This window comes from Diplotaxodon limnothrissa, linkage group LG14 (assembly GCF_057381915.1).
Source record: "Diplotaxodon limnothrissa isolate DT_005_m linkage group LG14, D_limnothrissa_male_GT1.1, whole genome shotgun sequence".
In the NCBI taxonomy this organism is placed as follows: Eukaryota; Metazoa; Chordata; class Actinopteri; order Cichliformes; family Cichlidae; genus Diplotaxodon; species Diplotaxodon limnothrissa.
In genome coordinates this window covers 4819869-4841907 of record NC_140609.1, presented here as the reverse complement: position 1 = coordinate 4841907, position 22039 = coordinate 4819869, and the positions used below count along the sequence as shown (strand labels likewise).

General features: G+C 39.4%; 1 protein-coding gene across 1 annotated transcript; it reads left to right on the top strand.

Annotated features, from left to right (window-relative positions):
* Positions 1 to 647: 647 nt before the first annotated feature.
* akap1b (A kinase (PRKA) anchor protein 1b) lies at positions 648 to 19299 on the top strand. Its single transcript, XM_085371194.1, has 11 exons — positions 648 to 759; positions 7532 to 9129; positions 9485 to 9606; positions 10592 to 10718; positions 10884 to 11011; positions 13381 to 13558; positions 13983 to 14133; positions 16681 to 16748; positions 16917 to 16990; positions 17095 to 17160; positions 17750 to 19299. Exons 2-11 carry the CDS (start codon positions 7557 to 7559, stop codon positions 17810 to 17812), a joined length of 2550 nt encoding a protein of 849 aa, XP_085227320.1. The 5' UTR covers positions 648 to 759; positions 7532 to 7556; the 3' UTR covers positions 17813 to 19299.
* The last annotated feature ends 2740 nt before the right edge of the window (positions 19300 to 22039 follow it).

Genomic DNA, 22039 nt, shown 5'->3' with positions numbered 1-22039 from the left:
TTGATCATTAACTTTAATGCATAATGCCCAGGTAATGTTGTCTTTGATTGGAAGGGGATTTGGGACATTTTAAGGTTGGGTCAATGCCTTGAGCTCCTTGTCTTGATCCTAGAACTGTTTCTGAGCAGCTTTGCTGTGTGTGTGTGTGTGGGGGGGGGGCACATTGTCCTGTTGGAGCTGTAAGGTTCTTGGTCTGCAACCATGTAAAGTGACATGAATAAATAAATAAATGCCATGACTCAAGGTTGTCCAGCAGAAAATTGTATTACAACGACATGCCCCAATTTAATTTTACTTATCACACAAGGTGCAAATCCTTCCGGTTGTAATATTGTGCTATTTCTAACGTGACCTTTGCCTTAACGTGATGGCATTCATTTATATAGTAAAATTATATGAACGCGGTGCTTTGTCCCATCTGTACTCGAATGTTCTTTTCCCCCCTATTTTTTATAGTAAAAGTGACCAGGATGATGTGAAATCTACCTATGAGACTGCGTGAGCTTAACAGAAGAAACGTTTACCTTTACTGCATTCTCAGTTGACGCAGGACTCCAAGCGGCTTAAACTTTAGAGTATCGCGAGAATTGATCAGCTGTTATGTCTGCGTGTTTTTTTTCCTCTCTCTTTTTTTAAGACTGGTACTGGTCTGTCAAACACGTGGGGAGGAGAGTGTGACTTTCCACTAGTGTACGTTTCAAAAAGCTCACGTTGTTAGTGTTGCTATCATCGTTGCGGTACCGAGGACCCAAAAACATTGTAAGTAAAATAATTAGTCCGTGAAGGAAGTGGCACACTGAAAGAGACTGTTAGCTTTTAGTTTTCTATTTAATGCGTACATGGTTGCATGATTCAGTTTCATTGACATTTATGTGAGTATATTTCAGGGAAAAAAAACATTCACTGGCATTTCTACTGTTCTCTGTGGGTCGTCAAATGTTTATTGTGTCGCCATGTGATCCCATGTCATTGAAAAACTAGCCTACAAAGCAACTCCTCCTAACTTGCCATTCAGAACAGCACATGTAGCTTCTGTTGTAGAAGTTAAATTTCCGCACTTGCTTCGTTTTGTTGAGCGTGCACGTGCCAACGTAGGAGCATTGCTTCTCGGATAATAATAAATGCATTTTGGCCCACAGTTGGCAGTCATTGTCGCCAGGCCGGCTAGCAGGCTAGCATGAAGGTCTAAGGCCCATGCGGGGCATTGACAGTCTTTGGCTTCAAATGTCCTTTACCCCTGCATCGATTACAGATTCCCCCTCGTTGGTGCAGTTGGGTATAGTTAACGACTATGTATCACACAGCTTTATGTTGTGGCCCAGTACGTCTGTAATTCGGGGATATGAAACTCTGAAGTGGCTTTAATAATGTAGCCACCTACCAACATAGTCTAAAAATAATACAGTGGAGGGAACGTGCCATTAGCTTATATTTTTTCATGTTTAGCTAGCGTTAATTTTCATAAACATCAAAGCCACTGTGGTTGCTAGGTAGCTAACTTCATGCTTTGTATCCTGCACTGCGGCCTCCAAACTCCCCTATATGCATTTGTTATATGGGATTTGACATCTTACTGGCTGCAGGTTGTTCAGTTTAGTACGGGGCACAACTTCGCTGTTGGATATTTTGTAGAATCTGAAAAATTCGGCATTAAAAAGGACCTGTCAGCGTATCGTAAGCTAAAGTTGTTATAAATTGCTGCCTGCCTATGAGAGTCTAAGCATATATTTTTGCGCTTCTTTCGAAGGTTGTTTAGGTTTTAGTTGGCTAATGCAAAGAACTGAGAGGGATAACCTTATAAAGACAAAATGAATCGCTTGAGTCACAAATGAAAGTGGTATTTTGGTATCACAACGAATTAATTTTTCCTTACCATATAGTCATGTAACGTTAAACTTCGAGAATTATATATGAAGGTTCACATTGTGGCCTTTGTACTTCCTAGCTAGCTAATTGTGTTAGCCGGTGTTTGACGATGGCGTGAATGACCACACGCCACGCTTTTGTTTTGTTTTTATTATTATTATTATTTTTTGTGGGACAGAAAGCATCACCACTATCATTATTGGGAACTACACAATGTCCCGCAGTTGTAGTATTAAGACATAGCTAGCTGAACGCTTTTAGCATTTATTGAGTCGTTGCTGAAAGACAGCTGGGGTGTTGAGGCGCACCTTCTGTACATCACTGGGGCTTTGGTCACATGTAAACTGGACTCGTATGTGTCTGTAGCAACGATCAACGCCACCTAAGTTTAAAGTTGTTGGTAGCAGCATGGCTCCTGTATGGTCTTGACTTTTGGCCACAGGGCATGCAAGACTTGACAGCCTACTGTATTAATATCCAGATCTGTCTGTAATTCGCTTTGTAACTCACGTTTGTTTACATAAAATAATTTGGTTTTCATTTATGTAAAAACTGTCATGTTCATTGTTAATTTTTCTTAGTGATGACAGTGAGTCCCAAGGTTCATTTAACAGGCATGATGATGATTAAAGGGATATTGGAAAATGTATGACATGAAGAATAAAGTTTAAACGCAAACAGGTGGGAATTAAGTGACACTGAACTTGTTGGCATGAAGGTCTTTTGAGGCTACATAATAATTTTACACCAGTCTGTCTGTGCTGGCATGATGTAAGGGTTATAACATGTAAAATAGTTTTATCATTCCTGTTTGAACAGCCAAGGTCACAGTAAGAGACGATTTTACAGTTTATAGACAGTCTTGACTATAAGGCCAGGAAAGGAACCAATAAAGACTTGTCTGACTTGTAAGGACAGCTCTTCATTTGACAGCTTGTTGCTTCCGTTGTGACCTTTATATGGTGAGTGAGTTGCCCTTGGATTTAACAGCAACACATACAAGCTACACATAAAGCCTGGGAGCTTCATGTGTAGCATCTTTGCTGGTCCTTTCTGGACAGATCTTGAATGTTACTCCTGGGACCTGCTGGAACCGCTCGCCCAGTTTGGGAGTCACTGCTGTAAGTGCTCTGAATGCCACTGGGACCACTGTTGCCTTTATCCTTCGTTTATTCTCTAGCTCCCCTCTGAGCCCTTGGCATTTCTCAAGCTTTACGTATTTCTTTTTCTTGATTTTTGCTTTCATTTGGTATAGCTACATGTACTACTATGGCTTTATTACTCTGCTTGTCCACTAGTAATATATCTGGTTGGTTAGCCATCGCCAGTTTGTCTGTGTGTATCTAGAAATCCCACAGGATTTTAGCTTGGTCATTTTCAACCACCCTGAGGGGCATATTCCATTTTGATCTTGGGACTTCCAGGCCACACTCTGCACACATGTTCCTGTATACTGTGCAACCCACCTTGTTACTGGGTTTCATGCAAGTTCCATGCATGTATCCAGGTAGCAGAGGTGGCTAACGTTTGCTCCATTCCATTGTCTATATCCATAGGCAGTCTTGGTAATGATTTGAGTGATTTGCACTTTTAACCTGAAATTTAATAAAATAAAGGACCCCCTATTCCACCTTGTATAAGTAGGTAGGTGATGCTGAGGATTGCCACTTTATCAGCATTAGCTTTCTGGCCAAGCTGTGAATGCCATTAAGTTCTTTTTAAAAGGACAGAGTTAGTCAAAAACCCTGCATCCAAAACAAAGCTATCAACACTCGGAGCATTATCCCTTTCAGTTACATTGAACAAGGTATGAGAGTTCTGACTGAAATCTTTGCAGAAAGGGACACCTCGAAAACATGAAGTTTCCAAATATGTTACTTTGGACCTTTGACTGCTTCTTCAAGGTCAAATAAGGTCAAATTTTCATTATGTCAACCTTTCATAAAATGCTTCATCTTTAAAACTATGCTTAAAATTCTACTTCTGTGTTTGTATTGGCAAGATTTAAAAAATTATACTGGTAAATAGTGATTCTAAATATCACATAGTTTTGATCCAACACGTTTGACCTCTGATCTCATTTTTATATTTCACATCTGCCTTTTCTCTTTTCTTTTTTTTTTTTTTTAAAGATTGACCCCAAAAATGCATTGTATTCAGGGGTGGAAATTAACACCCACCACTGGGCAAATGCAGGTAAATTTATGAAGTGGCTTGTAAATTTGAGCAATAGACAAGCCACCACGGCAGGTTTAAATTTAAACAGAAAAAATGATGTTCAATTTGCACTCCTGACCTGTCTGGGGCAGCAATGCGCTTGGGTTGCTGCTAGTTTTTATTACCACTTTGAATCGGCAGCACATTTAAAAACCTTTGCCCATGCAGCAGTATATTAATGACTAACATCATATTGTGGTTGGATTCTCAGTTGTTCATCTGACTAAAGTTTGACCCGTTTACTGCATCCTGCGATTGCATTTGTCCCTAACCATTGGGAATGGTCATGTTAACTTTTATGGAGTGAAAAAAGTTAGCAGTCATCCTCCAGCTTCACTGTGTTTATATTATGTTAACCATAGCTGCGTACCTAGCAACCACGTAGCACATCATTGTATGCTAGGTAGTTGACTTCAGTAACACTACAAACCTCACTACTGTTTAGTTTTTCAACATAAATGACAGAAATAATAGTTTAATTTTTCAGAAATCCCTCAGTCAGAACATGGTATATAATCTTTAGATCATAGGTGTCAAACTCTGGCCCGCGGGGCCAATTTTGGCCTGCAGCCTAATGACATTTGGCCCGCGAAGCCATACCAAATTATTATTAGAGCTGGCCTACTGTTATTATACAGCTAATATGTATATTGTTTAGTATTAAGCTTTGCTTGTTCCATATTCAGTTTTTCAGCAAAACTTGTTTGAGTCCATAAGAAGAGATTCATTCTTAAATCTGGAGGAAGGTTTTTTTTTTTTTTCTTCTTCAATAAACATCAATGTTAGCCCACGACCTTGTTCCAGTTTTGAATTTTGGCCCACTGTGTATTTGAGTTTGACACCCCTGCTTTAGATAGAAACTAGCGAGCTAACTTACTGCTAACTTCAGACTCCATTAAACTTCATAAATTAAACTTAATTTTTACACCTGCTAGAGGAGCCACACTGATCATTTTATTAAAGATGAAAGAATTGAGACAGTTTGTAACTCTGTGATGCTACAGTGTTTGTTTGACTTTGTGACCAGAAGTGGAGTTTGACGTTATTAGCAGTTTCCGGGTCCAAACTTCAAGACCCAATGGAAAACCAGTTGATCCGAGTCAAGTTGTGGCGAGTTTACAAATCAATATCTATTATTGGGGATGGAATCGAGAACTGGTTCTCAGTAGTCCAGTTCCATAGACTTGTTAGTCTGTTTTCCTGTCGATCCCGTTTATTGGTTCCATTTTTACTTGCACTACAATCAGCTGACTCAAGTTTGCCTGTCAGAGTAGGAAAACGGTGATCTCCATTTCTACCTTTTCATCTTTCTACAGTAGAATCACTGTGATGATTGCTTTAAAGTGTTTTTGTGCCGGTTTTTAACTTTGCTTTGTGCTGTCGGCTTCATTTTCATACTTAAATGTTAGAGAAGGGTCATAAATGTGTGTTCATAACAGGGATTTGTGCTGGTGTAATTAGCCTAGCCTAGGTTTATACTGTTAACTGGTGCAATTTATTTGCAGGAATGTAATGTTGTTGATATGCTGCTTAGCAATGGTGGTCACTGTCAAAGCAAAGAAGATGAGATCCCAGTTAAGGAATCAATGAGTGATATAGATGAGAGAATCAGAATCTACCAGAATAAACTAAATTCTTAGCAATTCTCACCCCTTCCTATTATCCATTACCTACTCCTTCAAAATTTCTGTGTAATCAAAGTCATGTTACCTGGATTTTATTCTGTTATTTTTTTTAAATTATATTATTGCACACAAAATGTCTAAGAAGAAGAAAAAAATGTATTAAACTAAAACAAAATACAATACTATTCCCTAAAAGTAAATAACACCCAGGTGGACGTTTCCACTCTTGGAGTGCTGCTTGAGGGTAAAACTGCTTCTGTGTCTGGACAGTAACTGACAGAAGTTTGAAGATATTTAACAAGCCAATGTGCATAATAATGAATCTGGTACTTTGAAAAACAAGCCTGGGCAGGGTTGGGAGGGGTTTTTTTTTTTTTTTTTTTTTTTTTTTTTTTAGTATTCCAAGTAGAAATGGTTTCTTCCTAATTGTTTTATAAAGCATGTGTGGGATGCCCTCTGGGCCTGGTCTTTGCTGTTTTGTAAAGATTTAAATGAAACATCAGTAATGGGACAATAGAATTCCTCATTCACATTTAGCAGTTGCAGTTCGGCACAGCATTTTAAAAAGACAAACAAACACAAAAAGCAAGAATTCCACTTGCACTGGAGGTTCACTTGAGGAATAATGGGGAGGGGAAAAGGAACCAGATCAACCTTATTTACAAATTGAGATTGAGTGGCAGGTCCATGATGGAATGCAAGCATAAAGCCAAATCTTGTTAATGTGATCATTTGAGAACAAGATGACATAGATTTTGAAATTCATATTATCTGCTAGGAGGCTGCTCCAGTCTTTCTCTCATCTACAGCACAGACCATTAAAAATGGAACAAAATGCAATATTGTTGCAAACATGACAAGACCTCTGTCCATTTGTCACATGAGGACTGAAGCAATCCAGGCGGCTGTGGAGCCAGAGGCAGGGTATAACTGAGACGGGTAGTTTGTCACAAGAGCGAAATACTGGCAGAAAATGAGTACTCTTGTAAACCTGTGAGTAATGTTTTATAGCTCAACACTTGTCTTCTTTTCTAATGTGACAATTTATCACATCTGAGCTCTGAATAGGAAGGGGAGTCTAATCTGTTTCTCAGTAGTTCAATTCCTTGGAATTGTTAGTCAACGCTAATCGGCTCCACTTGCACTATACTCCACAGATTTCAGTTTATGCCACAGGAGGAAAATAATGATGTCATCTACAAGGAGCAGAAAGCTAAACTCACCTGCAAATGCCACTTACATCCACTGCTTAGTTACATAATGCAATGATTGACTGCGTAGTTTGCAAACATCCAAAGCTGTCGGATGAAACTGTAACAGCTGTGCAGGATAACAGAACAGCTGCAGTTATCCAGAGCTTGTTAAAACTATACTTCCTAAAGCTTATGCTTGGGTTTTTGTTTTTAAGCATGGCATCATTTGCATCTCTCTTTAGACCTCATAGCCATTTATTCATAGCTATAAAGTGTGGCTGTAGTACCAATAAAATTACTATAATACACATGCTATACCTCCCCTGACAAAGACCTTGTACCCTTTTCTTCTCTTGGAACATCCAAGAGGTTATTTAGATGAATAGAAGTTGAACATCAAACAGGAATGTAATTGGTGAATCAAAATACATTTCAAGGTTGACATCAAATTTACCACTTGTGTGCAAGCAACTCTCTTAATGTCAGGAATTCTAGAATTTAATTTCTGACTAGAATTCATTTCTAAATCAGCCTGTAGTCAATAAGCATGGTTTTCACACATCCGTAAGAAGTTGCATTTAGCTTGAAATGTTCCTCATACAAATGTTTGTGTGCTGTTGTGGCTTTCAGGTGTAGCTGCTAGTGTCTTGAGGAAATGCCACTGAGGTTTCGCTCTGTTGTACCCTATACACTGCCCGGAGTACTCGCACTGATTGGATGGTGGTGGTACATCTCACGAAAGAGAGAGCGGCTCATCAACCATGACAGGACTGAGGGAACTCCAACCACTACGGACCTTAAAACATCTTCAGCAGATGGTAGCAATGGTTTGGTGGAGAAAGACACTGTATCCCCCACAAATGACACAGACAGCCCCATTCACAGACCTCCAAATGCCAGTAACCAGAGAACACAACATGAAAACATTTCACAGATCCATTTCCAGCACACTGAAGCATCACCGTCACTGGCACAAAGTTCTGAAAAGTTTTCATGTAATTCTGAGAGAATGAAACAAGGAGTCCATAGGCCTCCACAGTCAGCACTGCCATCACTTGATAAAGATGACAGCTTGCAGGTATCATCAAAAGACCGTAAAGACCCAGAGAGGAGCTTGTCACTTGCCTTGGGAACAGAGCTCAACCTAGTGAAAGATCCAGTATCTGATCTAGAAAGAGCCACATTTTCCTATCAGTCTACCAAAGTCACCAGCTCCTTTCCCACAACATCGCTGCTTTCTGGTGCAGAGAGACCAGACCCGGAGGGGGAAGTTGCAAAGAACCACAGCACTAATAATACACAAGATGAAATGATTGGTTGGGATGAGCATGCATCCAATGTAGAGAGGGTGGACCCATCAGAAGCAGACTCTCTGGATACACCTCCACCAGTGCCGGATTTTCACCAACACATTCTGTCCAGCACACCAACTGACCCAGTCCTGGCCTCTACATCCCTAAGTATTGTCCAGAACACAACAGCAGTAACACCAGAGGACATATTGGTACACGGTAGCCCTGGAGAGGAGCATGATCTTGAGGATCTTGCTGCTCGACTTATAACTAAGGTCATCTCAGCTGCCACCCAGGAAGTCCTTAGTGTCACAAGTTGCCAGGTTGTGGACAAAAGTCTGCCTAACTGCAGTAGTGGTGGACTATACCCAGAGCTCGAGCCAATCATAGCAACACAGAAACACCATCATCTCTCGACAAGCCCTTCTCAGGTAGGCTGTGATTGTAGAGAGGCAACAGAAAAAGAAGCGCAAGCAGTGCCTAATGGCTGCTCCTCATCTCCAGTATGGAAATCTGTTGATGTCAGTCACATAAATCATCAGAAAAATGCTGTTCACAGCAGCCACTGGTCAACACAGCTGCCCCAAGAAGCACAAACCTCACCTGTGTTGAACATTAAACTAAAAGGTGACGAGGCTGCTCCGCTGGCCGAGGACTCGGCCTGCAGCACCTGCCACTCTGAGGATGGCATTAGCAGCGAGGATCTTCAAAGCAGCTTGTTTGACAACCAAAGTGATGTGATCCAGCTTACAGACCTCTCTGCAGGAGAAGCGGCACAGGGCCAGGTGCAGGCTGAGAGTTTGACAGAGGGCTTAGTTTTGTCTGCAACTGAAGAAGACTCTTTGGATGCAGCGTGTGAGATAAAGGGGCTAAATGCAGTAGGTGTAAGGAATGGAGCTCATGGGACATGTGAAGTAGAGACGGATCAATCTGGAGGTGAGATTCTCTCTCACTGACTTTTATATGTTTGTCATGATAGCTAATTTTTATTTTATTTTTTATTTGAAGAATGATAACAGTGAGTTAAGAAATGTGGTGTACATCAGCAGATGCAGTATTAGTAGTAATTTGTTACACAAACTCATAACTCGGAACATATAGAGGCTCATTTGGCCTTTTTTTTTTTTGCAGTGTATTCCCGGTTATCGAGCAGTGGGTCAAAAAGTGCCCAAGAATGTGATGCCTGTTAACAAACATGTAAATTAGGACAGTGACAAGATCAAAACTGATGATGCCGGGAATCTGAAAATTCAGATGCTGTCATGCTGAGATTGATTGTTTCCATTGCCAGGTTCTGATGTAAACAGTATGGACTCTGTGGATAGCGGATGCACTATGGGTGCCCTAGAGAGTAAGGGCAACCATGCTGCCTCAAGCACTGGGCTGATCATCTGGGAGATTGAGGTACCAAAGGTGAGTAAAGACAATTCATGTGAAATACAAAACCATATATTTTATCCATGATTTCAACGCTGTACACCTCACACTACTCAATTAAAATGTTAATGTATTGTATGCAGGAATGCTATCATGATTCTACAACTAGGCAAATTTACTTTTCATAATTGTAATGCATTCATAAGAAAGCAACTTAAATATGACCCTGATTAGTGGATTTTGCAAGACATTCTTGTTTGGTTAATTGGGCACATGTGAGGTAGATGACTTTTTATTGCATATAGAATAAAATCCTGTCTGAATGAGTGTAAATGCCTGTCCATATTGGCGATTCTTCTCATCAGCATCAGGAATATTTTGAAATATTTTATTAAAAAATATAAATATAAAGAAATAAAAATACTTTTGTTTTGAAGTAGAAGTATAGCAAGCTTTTGACATAACTGTGTGACACTTGGAGTTGGTGGTTCGCTCCTGTATTGAAGATGTAATGAAAGAATAGCTGTAAAAATCAGGGTCACTGGACGAGCACCAAATTTGGCCAATGCCTATCTACTTTGAGGTACTGTAATTTTATTAAGGTAAACTTTTACATGGCTTCATTGGGTATAGTAAAATTACTGTACAAAAAAATTGCTTATTATGGAATTACCAGTAACTGAAACAAATCTTCCCAACAACTGGCAGCCAACTGGGTTGAATAGAATGTTGGACCACTCAGGACCGTAAGTAAAGGGGAAAAAACTTTTTTTTTTTTTTTTATTGGTTACAATCACATTAGAATTCTGAATATCCTCTGACATTAACATTAGCAAACAAACTGGGCTTTGTGACATGCGTTTTCAAAGCTGAGCAGTTGTCTATATTGCGTATTTAAAGTATTTTGTCATAACTTGGTAGGCAGCATGCTAGTGGGTTTGATTAAATGTTCATTTAAACGGTTTAAAGGAACTGTCCTGTTTACTCAGCATTGTCTGTTCTACCTGTCCTGTTGTACCAGCATCTTGTAGGGAGGCTTATTGGAAAGCAAGGTCGATATGTGAGTTTCCTAAAGCAGAACTCTGGAGCAAAGATCTACATTTCTACCTTGCCTTATACACAGGAGTTCCAGATTTGTCACATAGAAGGTGAGTACTGAGGGGTTTGTCCCCACATCTTTCCATCTTCTTTAGAGATTTGTGAACAAATGTGATTTTGACCATAGGAGAAAAGCGCAAGCATTTTAAACTCCTGTTTCTTACTTGTTCGTTTGGACTAGTGGTAAAATTTGACCTTGCGTGATCTTTTTCTAGGGACACAGCAGCAGGTCGACAAAGCCCTGTCGTTGATTGGGAAGAAATTTAAAGACCTGGACCTCAACAATCTATATGCTGCACCACCACCTCCACTTACATTACCATCTCTTCCCATGACTTCATGGGTGAGGAAAAATACTTGTGTTAATGATACTTTTTTTTTTACCCCTCCACTGTAAGGCGGATGGGATATTGTCACTCCGTCGAGCAAGCATGTGGAAAAGACACCCAAGTTTGTGAATGCGATAACGAGGCGATGTAGGAGCTTCAAACTGATACCATAGGTGTATCTACTAAAAGTCTTGTATAATTTTGAATCTGTGACCCTGACCTCAAGGCCTAAGGTCAAACTCTGAAACTCTTGTGAATGTGAAACCTCGAACAAGGCAACATAGGATTTTGACACTGATACCGTAGGCATGTCTACCAGGAAGCTGAGGGGTAGCACTGGCGGCTGCCAGTATTTTTACTATGATTATTGTAAGTTAAAGAGAGATATTTTATATTCTCCTTTTGCATTATCATTTACAGAAAATGAATACATTTGTACAACATTGAAACTGCTTTCCCATTTTACACACAGCTCAGTCTTTAGACTTGAGAAATTGAGTCATGAAGACGTGTATGAATGCATCAGTTCATAAATGTTAGTTAGCAGGGACATGTTCCATCATTTGTTTTAATAGTTCTGTGGGTTCTTTCATTTTGCCTAAGAAAAAATGTTTACAAATTTAGTCCTGGGTTTTCCATTAACATTACCTCACCTGCTTATAGTACTGATTTATACCCTGTCTGTCCCTCTGTTATAAATATGTTGGTGTAACTGTACAGTTCTTCAAAAACTGTTTATGGAAGACGACCACAGTGATTGTCTGTTTGAGTAATAATGGACTATGACAGAGCTTCCCAAAGTCTGGGGCCCGCCCCCTAGGGAGGGCGCAGAGCCATTGCAGGGGGTGCGCAGTATGAAAAGGCAAAAAACAAACACAAAAAAACACTCTTGGACACTGCTAGCACGGGGCGCCCACAGAAACGCAAAGCAGGAGATGAAGCATCGCTGAATAGGTTTCCAAACCAACTTCATTCTAAGCCAAAGACTAGAAAATATGGTGAAGCATATCTTCCCTTTGGTTTCACCTGCACAAGTGCCGAGGTAGGTCTCCCCTTCAGAATTGGGTTTCCCTTTGTTGGGAGCAGCGCTGGGCTCTTCAAATCACGGACAAACAGGATCCCACATTCTTGATTTTTAGTTCACAAACACTTTTTATAATAACTAACTACTCCTGACATTTTGGAGATGTTAGCTCTTTATACAGTAAAGTTACAGTGGGATAAAAATAATATCAGGCTGATCCTGCCACGATTTGTTCCCCCGGTTCAAATCACAGACAAACAGGATCCCACAGCTGTTTATGTTTTTGAACCCGTTTTGCACAGAGAGATATTTTTTGAAAAATGTATTGACAGCAATGTTGAATATTATTACACAGGAAAAAACAACTACACGTAAAATAATCACACGGTGATGCCTCTGCCTTTGTAAATGGAGGGACAGTAACTACGTGTGTGTGTGTATGTAAGCGTGTAAAACAGCAGATATTCAGATTAACAGTATTTTGTCTCTATCTGCCATTCTGCAATTCATCTCATGTAAACAATAACGTGGCCACGGCGTGACGTGAAAAAAGACACATACCTTTGACATTGCGTGACGAACTCTGTATTCCTCGTCCACACGTGTGGACGAAACAGCTGTTTTCTCAAAAATACCCGTGTAGGTGTGGATGTAGTGTAAAAGAGTTAGTAGTTTATTTTATTACTACTTGTAATTTATTGCAGATTACTTGTATTTGCTTAATTGTTTACCAAATGTTTGAGGTGTGACATAAACCGCAATGGAGCAAAATATGGGTGTGTGTGGTTGGAGGATGTGTTTGTGCGTGCGCGCGGGGGGGGGGACTTTTTTTTTTCTTTCTTGTAAAACAAAGGGGGGCCTAGCAAAAAAAAAAAGTTTGGGAACCTGTGTGTGTGTGTGTGTGTGTGTGTGTGTGTGTGTGTGTGTGTTTTCTTCATTGGTCACTATTAAGGATTCAGGTGAATTGGTATTATTTAGAAAGCATAGTAGATGAAGAAACGGTATGGAAGCAAACCTCGGTGTGAAGCTCTGCATCATGCTGTTCTTTTCATTTAACACAAAGTGACTTGAAGAAATATTTTGTTAATTTTAACTTAAGTATAAACCAGTTGTGAACATTAATAAGAATATTTTGATTCAGATGTATTACAAGGACTAGAAACATCATACTTATTCTTCATCATACATTTTTAGCGTTAAAGTAGTAAAGCTAAAGTGTTTTAAGTCCTTAGAGTGATGAATTATTTGGGTATGCTGATATAAAGTATAAATGAGACTGCATTAATTTATTTTAAGGTTTGAGAAAGTTGTTTGTAGTTTTATGCATGACCAACATTTGTTTGATATTTGTCTTCTCAGCTTCTCCTTCCAAGTGGAGTCACAGTTGAAGTGATAGTGGTGAACATCGTGTCAGCTGGTCACGTCTTTGTCCAGCAACACACCCACCCCACGTACCATGCCTTGCGAAGCCTTGACCAGCAGATGTTCCTTTGCTACTCACAGCCAGGCACCCCTGCCTTGCCCTCACCTGCTGAAAGTAAGCTTAGTTGTACTGTGGATACTGCTAAATGTGTAAAATTTTAGTAAACATGCGCAACTATAGGTTGTTTTAATGAAACTTTGACATTTAGTTTATGGTTAATTTAAAATAATCTTCACTGCATCGGTGAAGCTGTAGTTCACTTAGCTCAGCTTTCTAGTTAAGCAAGTTTTGTTTAGTTTTTTTAAATTGCAAATACATTTTTAGTAAACTAACAAGGTCCCTGTGCTTTTGTTTATTCTTTTTCTACATGAAAGTAACCCAGTTTGATACATGGCTGAAATAAGCTAATTGTCACATGCAGTGATTTGTTTTTGTTTTTTTTCAGAACTTCTTAACAACAAGCTAATTTAGTAAAGGTCATTCAGCTACTTTTAGCTTTTATTCTGTTTTTGTTTTTTGTCTCTTTTCTGTTATCCAGTTGGTGTGATCTGTGCAGCTCCTGCAGTTGAAGGAGCCTGGTGGAGAGCTCAGGTCATCACCTTCTACAAAGAATCGAATGAAGTGGAGATCAGATACGTTGACTATGGAGGCTATGACAGAGTTAAGATTGACTCACTACGGCAAATAAGGTTATTATAAGAGATCTCACCGTATTAAAACTTGTATTCTAAGATGGCGTCATTTAGAGTGTTTGCTTTATAAAACGTGCCTCACTAACACAAGCACTTTTTTTCCTGTGCTTAAGTGCTTTCTATCTAACATTCATGCTCCTCAAGAGCAATTTGGTAGATATTACGCATGCAGACTGGAACAGCCAGTAGATTACCTCCCATCCCCAAACAAAGCATTTGCTGATCAGACAGTTTAGTTGTTGTGTGATTCTGGTATTTGTAATACCTTTTTATTTGATTCAGAATTAAGAAGTGTTAATGCCAAAGTCAGCGAGAAACTAACTAATCTCCTGCAAGGTAAAGTTGCTGCAGAAAGTTATCCCAACATGCAGACTAGAGAAGCTGGGAATCAAAATGCCAATGTTCTGATTAGTAGATGACCCACTCTCCCACATCAAAACTTTTTGCTGTGGGGCACACTCAGTTCTTGAACTTTCTAATGCCCTAACCTGAAATTATGGAGTTTTTTGAAAGGTAAGGTTAGCCCATTTGGCATTAGTTGTATGTATATATCCACATTTATAATGGCAAATAAATAAAGGTGCACAAAAGATTATGGTTGTTGATGTTGTAGAGTTTATCCACCAGAGGGTATTCTACTTCTGTTGGCAACAGGTTCTAAGGCCTGAGTTAGACTTCTGTAGTAAAACCTATGAGTGAATCTACATGAATGGACAACATTACTCAGTGCTGCATTATTTGCTAATTACCTTGTGGTTGTGTCCCAGTGTTTTATGTGTATTTATGGATTTTGGTCGTAGAGAAGCCCAGACTTCCTTCACCCCGACCTCTTCTTCTAGCTTGTATTGTCAGACACAGATGTTCCCAAGCCAGCTAAGGGATCTTATCTCTCCAGTGAGTATTGGGTCTGCCCCAGGAAATCCTTCCAGTAGAACATACCCAGAATACCCCACTTAGGAGGTATCCAGCAGGCATGCTAGTCAGATGCCTGAACCACCTCAACTGGCTCATTTCAGTGTCCTTTCAGCAGCTCTACTTTGCCCCTCTTGAATGAAAGAGTTCCTCACTCGATCTCCAAGGGAGAGCCCGGTCACTCGTTAAAGGAAATGTTCCCCTCTCCTTGCAAGTGTCAGCAAGACCCATAGATACTATCCCCTCCTTGGAGGATTCCAAGTAACTCATCCCTGGCCCGTATGGGGCACTTTTCCAGTCTTTGCCCTTTTCTGCCTGTGAGCCATGGTTTAGGGCTTGGAGGTGATGTGAAGCCAACAGAACCACATTATGTGCAAAACATGAAGATGAAATCCTCCGGCCTTGAGAGCTTTTTGCCATTGAAACCCCGAGGGATGCAGTCAAATCCCATTTCCAGGTTAACAAAACTCATCTAGACTGGGTGGGCAAACGCCTATGCACCCTTGAATGTCGTTGAGAGGATACAGACCTGGTTTCAGTGCAGGGACACTGGACCCTAATTTGTGTTGCATATGGGTTATCTGAATCACTTTGTCTGACCCTCCACTCAGGACTAATTTGCCATGGGGAAACAGTAACAGGGGGCAACTTGCCCCTGGCAGCATAGCTTCTGGGATCACTAGAACACAAACCCCTCCACCATGATAAAGTGGTGGTTCATGGAGCAGCTTATGGAGACATTAATTTATTATTTGTAATATTTGGGGGTGGCTACTAGGCCACCTGGTCAAGGTTGGTGGTCCAGTTTGCATGCCAAATAGTTTTGGGCAAGATACTAATCCCAAGTTGCTCTCTGATGCATCCATCAGAATATGAAAGCGTGTGAATGTTGGATAGAAAGCACTAAAAGCTTAGAAAGAAAAAAAGTGCTTGTGTGACTGGGTGAATGAGGCAAGTTGTGTAAAGTGCTTTTAGTGCTCAGAGTAGAAAAGCGATATAAATGAACTATCAAAAACTGAAAGTAACCAGAAATGCATAATAAGCTTCTGGGGTATGGAGCAGATTGCCTCAATGCTGCTGACCAATGTGTAGTTAAGAAATGCACATCAGGTTGCATGATAGGTTGTGGTGTAGAATTTCAGAGCAGGTTGTGGTTACAATGTAGCTAAAGCATGGATTTCTTACTGAAGCAGAATTGCTCAGTAACACAACTGATATGACCAAAGTTGAGCAAAGCATAACTGAATAATACATGACGTGCGTGTGTGCGACAGAGTGAGAAAAATCTGCCAAACCAAATGTTTGTCGTCCGAATCAGTCAGTCTGTAGTTAGACTGTTTGCTGTGGTTGGATATACAAGGAGTTCCTACAGATTTCTCTAGCTGTTTGAGAAAAGGTCTGCTAGTGGGAAAAAATCTTTTTAGGCAAATTCAAGAAGATTATCAGCAGAATTTGTTTTGTGTGTTGTAGTTGACAAAATAAGTATATTGAGAATAATTTTATAAGTTAAACAGTCAGTGTAGCTAGTGTTAAAGGTCACGTTATCATTTAGCGCAGTCGAAAAAAATATATTTATTAAACTGCAAAGTGTGTATATACACTAGTCCAAGTCTGCTCATTGTTATTTTCCAGGTCTGACTTTGTGACACTACCATTTCAAGGTGCTGAAGTATTACTCGACAACATTGCACCACTACCAGGTACAGTTTGGAAAAGTCTTTGGGGAGATAGTGGTGTACCTACCTAATGTCAGTGGCAATTTGTTAAAACAAAGTATAAACTTTGCCTTATGAAACCTGCAGATACTCTTTTGCTGGAAGGATACCTGCTGTGTTGTTCTGAAATGTGTTTAAATTGTCTGTGATCAGGAGAGGATCGTTTTTCAGCTGAGGCCACATCAGAGCTGGAGGAAATGACCAGAGGAGTCTCATTGCTTGCGCAGGTGAGACCACCATTCTCAGTGACTTTTTGCAATGTAGAAAAGTTGGGCATTACTAAGTTGCGTGTTTGTTTTGGGGTTTTTTTTGTTTTGTTTTTTTGCTGAAGGTCTCCAGCTATGATAACAACACAGGCCTCCCGCTGGTCCACCTGTGGAACATGGTTGGAGATGAGGTATGACATAAGTCTTGGATCCTTGCCACTGTTTTCATGTTACCTCTGTACCTCTAATATCTTAATTAATGATTCTAATCCTATTCCTTTAAGACGCAAGTCACTGATCATTTTGTTTCTTCCCCTCTTTCCCCAGCATAGTCTGGGATAGTCAAATATGCACTGCTATGATGCCACTTTTTTAAAATGAAAACTTGATTTAAAGTTAAATTAAGTGTAAAGTAGTTTTTTTTTTATTTGTTTTTTTTAATTGGTGACAATGATGCTTATTTAATTGATGCCCAAAACCTCAGGCAGCAAGCACAATTATCCTTTTTTTTTTTTTTTCATGTATTTGATTTTTTTTGAGTTGTTCCCAGCTAGAAAGACCCCAGAGAGTAAAGGCTGGGATCTCTTTAAACGACTGGTCTCAAACACACTTTCTTTAAATCATCCGATAATCCATCAGAACACTGACAGCGTAGAAGAGAATAGAGAGAGAGAGAGAGATGATTACTGATATTACACAATATACACACATAAATGCATAAGGCATCCTGAATTGGTTTTAACTGTAGTGATTCACTGACTGTTGGTCTTCTTTTTGCAGGTTATATCTGTGAACCGTACACTGGCAGAGAGGGGCCTGGGTGTTTGGGTGGATGGATTTTGAACTTGCATGGTCTCTCAACTTCATCAAACAGTTCACTTGACCTAAAAAACAAAAATTCCCTCCTCTCATGCTATTGCCCCTTCTCCTCCTTCCCCTCCTTTAAAAAGAAATGCATTGTTTGCAGGTATCATGGACATGATGAACAAGAACATAACGCTACTTTAATATGACAGCCTTCCATTTTTGTTCTTGCGTTAAAATAGGAGAAAGGAATTTGTCTTTTAAAAAAACAAAAAAAACTTTTGCACACTGACAGTGGATCGAGTGAAAGGACAGGTACCTGCATCAGTCTAATGTAGTCATCTGTAGGTTAGTGCATTTCAAAGCTGCCTGGCTTGTTGCCTGGAGTGAAAGTGGGGGACACAAAGCTTACAGCACTGCAAAGTGTAGAGATGGTCAGACAGTGTTCCCTGTGGGAGCACTGAGCTAATCTACCCGGCCCTGCGGCCTCAGAGCTCGGACTTCTCTCTGGTCTCCTTTAGCAAGGACAGAGGAACTACCTTGTTGCTTTTTGCTTTGTTTTTCTCCATGAAGCTGATTTGCAATACCAAATAATGACCATAAATGACCTACCATACAAAATGTGGCTGAATGATTGCTCTACATGTTGGCAGGATTTTTTTGTTTTTTTGTTTTTGTTTTTTTTTGTTTGTTTGTTTGTTTGTGTGTGTGGGGTGGGGGGTGTCCAGGTCCAGATTTTTCATCTGAGGAAGCAGATCGTTACTTTGGGGCAATGCAAGTTCCTCAACGCGAGATGTTCAGTTTGGCTGACAAAACTACAGATTGATTTTTGAGGTGCTGTTTAAAAAAAACAAACAAATGAAATAAAAAAATCAGTCTATTTAGTCTCCCCCATTCCTGAAGGTTGATTATTTTATACACAAAAGGTGAAATGAACCATATGCAAGCTTGTGATTGAATGTACTGTATTTTCAAAACTACCAAATGGTTAAAAATCAGACTTAACGACTAAATTCAGTTAGTGTCATGAGTTTCCATTTACGGTGGAGACTTTCTGCCTGTTGTGACACAGAGGGACTTCTTCTACACTTGGAAAACTTGGTTGGTTTGACAGAAGGCCATACTTCAGTACTTCTAGTCAGACATGTTGAGGGATATCTTCAGCTTCACTGAGCCATGATAAGCAGGCTCAACAACTGGCTTTGTTAACTAAATATACTCATGCGAACAAGTTGAGTTCTAATTTACAAATTACATGATCGCAGCTGTGAATGAAGTACCTAATGTGACAGACTGAAACTGACCTGATGTGTCAGAAGCTATATTTGGAGGAATATATATAAATATATATTTGACTTAAATCCAGAAGGTGTTATAACACAGAAGAACATGTTTATGTATTTAAAGTTGCCTGTACATGTAAAAACTCCTACACATCTTTCATTTTGGTTGGCTTTAACCATTTAATATATATTAACTGACAGTCTTTTGGTTTTTGTATAACTGCCAAGATGTATTCTAGATTGTGGGGGTTTGTATGTGTGTACATATATATATAAATATATATAAAAATGGAAGACTGTACTGGAACAAAGAAAAGGGATGAAGTTTTAATTATTAAATATAAAATGAAACTTTAAGGCAACATTGGGTTTATTTACTGCCACTTATTCTTACACGATAGCCTTGATGTTCTGACCTGCACTAATAAAGTTCAGTATCATGAGTTGAGAGGAGGGGGGGAAAAAAACTTGACTTGGGCTCCAGAAAGATTTTGATCTGATCCTGAAGTAGCCATGTATTTATTAGCGGTTCACCATGATGGTGTGCTTCTGTTAATACTGGGCTAGTTTTTTATGGGGGGGGACAAAACCTGTTGTCTTTAACAGTAAGAGCTTGGAGTCTTTAAAGGGAACTGATATTAGCCTACTGCATAAGAATTTATTTATTTAAGCTAGCTGACATGATGTAAGCCTGAGCATCTTTCATAAAGAGGCTTCAGAAGAGGAGCAACGCTTATTGTGGCAAGCTGGCTTGAATCACAAATAAGGATCAAATGTTCATATACTAAAACCAGACTTGCAGAGATGCTGAGCACAGGTCATAGCTCACCACTGAAGAGAACACAGGACAAAAATGTACTGCAGAGCGGATGGAAAGAAACTATAAAATGAACAGATTATTTCAACCCATTTAAAAACTGAAGATGTGGTTTTACTGATCAATGGAGCAAGACAACCATGCAAGAGCACTCTTCTGTCATTTGTCGAGCTGGACAGCCAATCAGTCCAATCACATAAAACTGCTGGTTTTTGGTTCAGTCTGTATTTAAATGGTGACATGATGAATCTACAGATTTTATTTATCAAACAGTAACTTGTAATGGTAAACTCAAATTGTCTGTTAGCAGTTCCTCAACCTCATTTTAACATGAAAATGTTATAGTGAGTTTGCAGGGCATGAATGAATCCTGGAATGGCCCACGTTTAAATGATATGGACTGTGTGCACTTCATTTTTTTTAATTTTTTAATTTTCTTTTTTTCTTTAACATGAATGAAATCACTGTTATTCTAGCAATAAGGCAGCTTTATTCTGACTGAAGAACAGATTAGGGAAGGGGTTACCTGTTGTTTAATTTTGCTAAGAACGTTGACTTGATACTTTTTGTCAAATTCTTGATTATAGTCAAACTCAATGCATCTCTCATATGGTTAATTCAGTGGTTTAGTGACTCAACCCGTTCAGATACCTTGTGGAAGAAAATGGGTTGGTTGTGTTCAAACCATAACATTGAGTTATATGAAATTAGGCATGCATACAGTGTGCTTAGCATCAGCCCTATTGGCTTTTGCATTTTTCCATCCATCCATGTTTTACATGATCTCTGCTCCTATGTGTGTATGTTGGGGTTTTTTGTTTTGGGGGTTTTTCTTCAATTCATGCTGGTGTTTGTCCTCCTAACAACAATCCTTCACTACAGCCTCAGATTATGATGCTTTTGTTCATTTTCCTGTAGATAAGATGACTGTAATTTTCTATAACACTGAAGACAGAAAGATAAGGGAACATTATTTTTTCGTTTCTAAGATTTCTTCCATTTCATCCTGCCCCTGCCAGCTTTCAAATGTTTTCAAGCTGTGGGACTGACTATTAGGGTTTGTATCGCTAGTCAAGTCATCATTTGATTATTTAACTGGATGTTAAACTGTTATGCCGAAAATCAATTGACATGTACAGATCAGTTTTTGTTAGGATTATATTAAGTTTGATTTGATTGTACAGATCTGTTAGGAAAAAAAATAAAAGTTCTTGAAAGTGGTTTCAAATCGTCTGGAAGCGCCTCGTTTTCTGTTTTCTTGTAGTATAAATTGTTTATACTGCTTTGGTATCATCTCAGAGTGTAGTGGTTAACACACACTGAGCATGAATCACAAAGATAACCACCGTTGTGATATTCTTCATCTGAGGTCTAAGATTATGTCAAGCCAGCTAAGAAAATTTGGCTTTGTTGAACTTAGTTTGTTGTATACTTGAATGGAACTGATACCATTGACTGATTCCCACGCTCACCTAAATAATTCTGGGACAATATAATTTAGTTTATACAGTCCCAATCAAAAGTTTAAGACTTGAAAAGCCATCTGAAAAATGGCAAAAAAATATCATACTTTGCATGGTTGGAGCTTAAGGATCCACGTAGAGCTTCAGCATGTAACAAGAATAAATGGGAGTGAGAAAACATTTCTTGAGCATGAAATTTATTGAAAACGTTTAAATTGAAACAGGCTGTTTTACAGCTGATCAAAAGTTTAGGACCATGTGCCTTTAAAAGGCCAAATCAGTGCAAAAATGTGAATTCATTGTCCTTTTCTGTCATGTAGTCACACTGTCAGGATGTTGTGATGGCAAAGGCAAAAAAGCTTTCCCTTTTTGAACGTGGTCGGGTTGCTGAACTGCAATAGCAGGGTCTCTCGCAACGCACCATCGTTGCTGAGGTGGGACACAGTAAGACAGTCATTTGGATCTCCAAAAGTTGATTCTGTTCATCTGGACGTAGTGTTTTCAGTGGGAGAAATGTTTTGTCACTCATCCAAGTGACTTCTTCAGTCATTGAAGACTGAAGAAGCTACATCCAGATGAACAGAATCCACTTTTGGAGATTTACTTACCTGGATGATTGAGCATGCATCAAGAAAGTAATTTGGAATTTCTTAAATGATCCTGAGGGTTATGGAATAAAAAGGTCAAGCGGAAGACACCAAAA

What these genes read in the sequence shown, in the direction of transcription:
- akap1b (XM_085371194.1), top strand. Translation starts at nt 7,557, where the DNA reads ATGCCACTGAGGTTTCGCTCTGTTGTACCCTATACACTGCCCGGAGTA. An exon ending in GACTCACTACGGCAAATAAG is followed by an intron (nt 14,134 to 16,680) that starts GTTATTATAAGA and finishes GTTATTTTCCAG; the next exon opens with GTCTGACTTTGTGACACTAC. An exon ending in GAGTCTCATTGCTTGCGCAG is followed by an intron (nt 16,991 to 17,094) that starts GTGAGACCACCA and finishes TTTTTGCTGAAG; the next exon opens with GTCTCCAGCTATGATAACAA.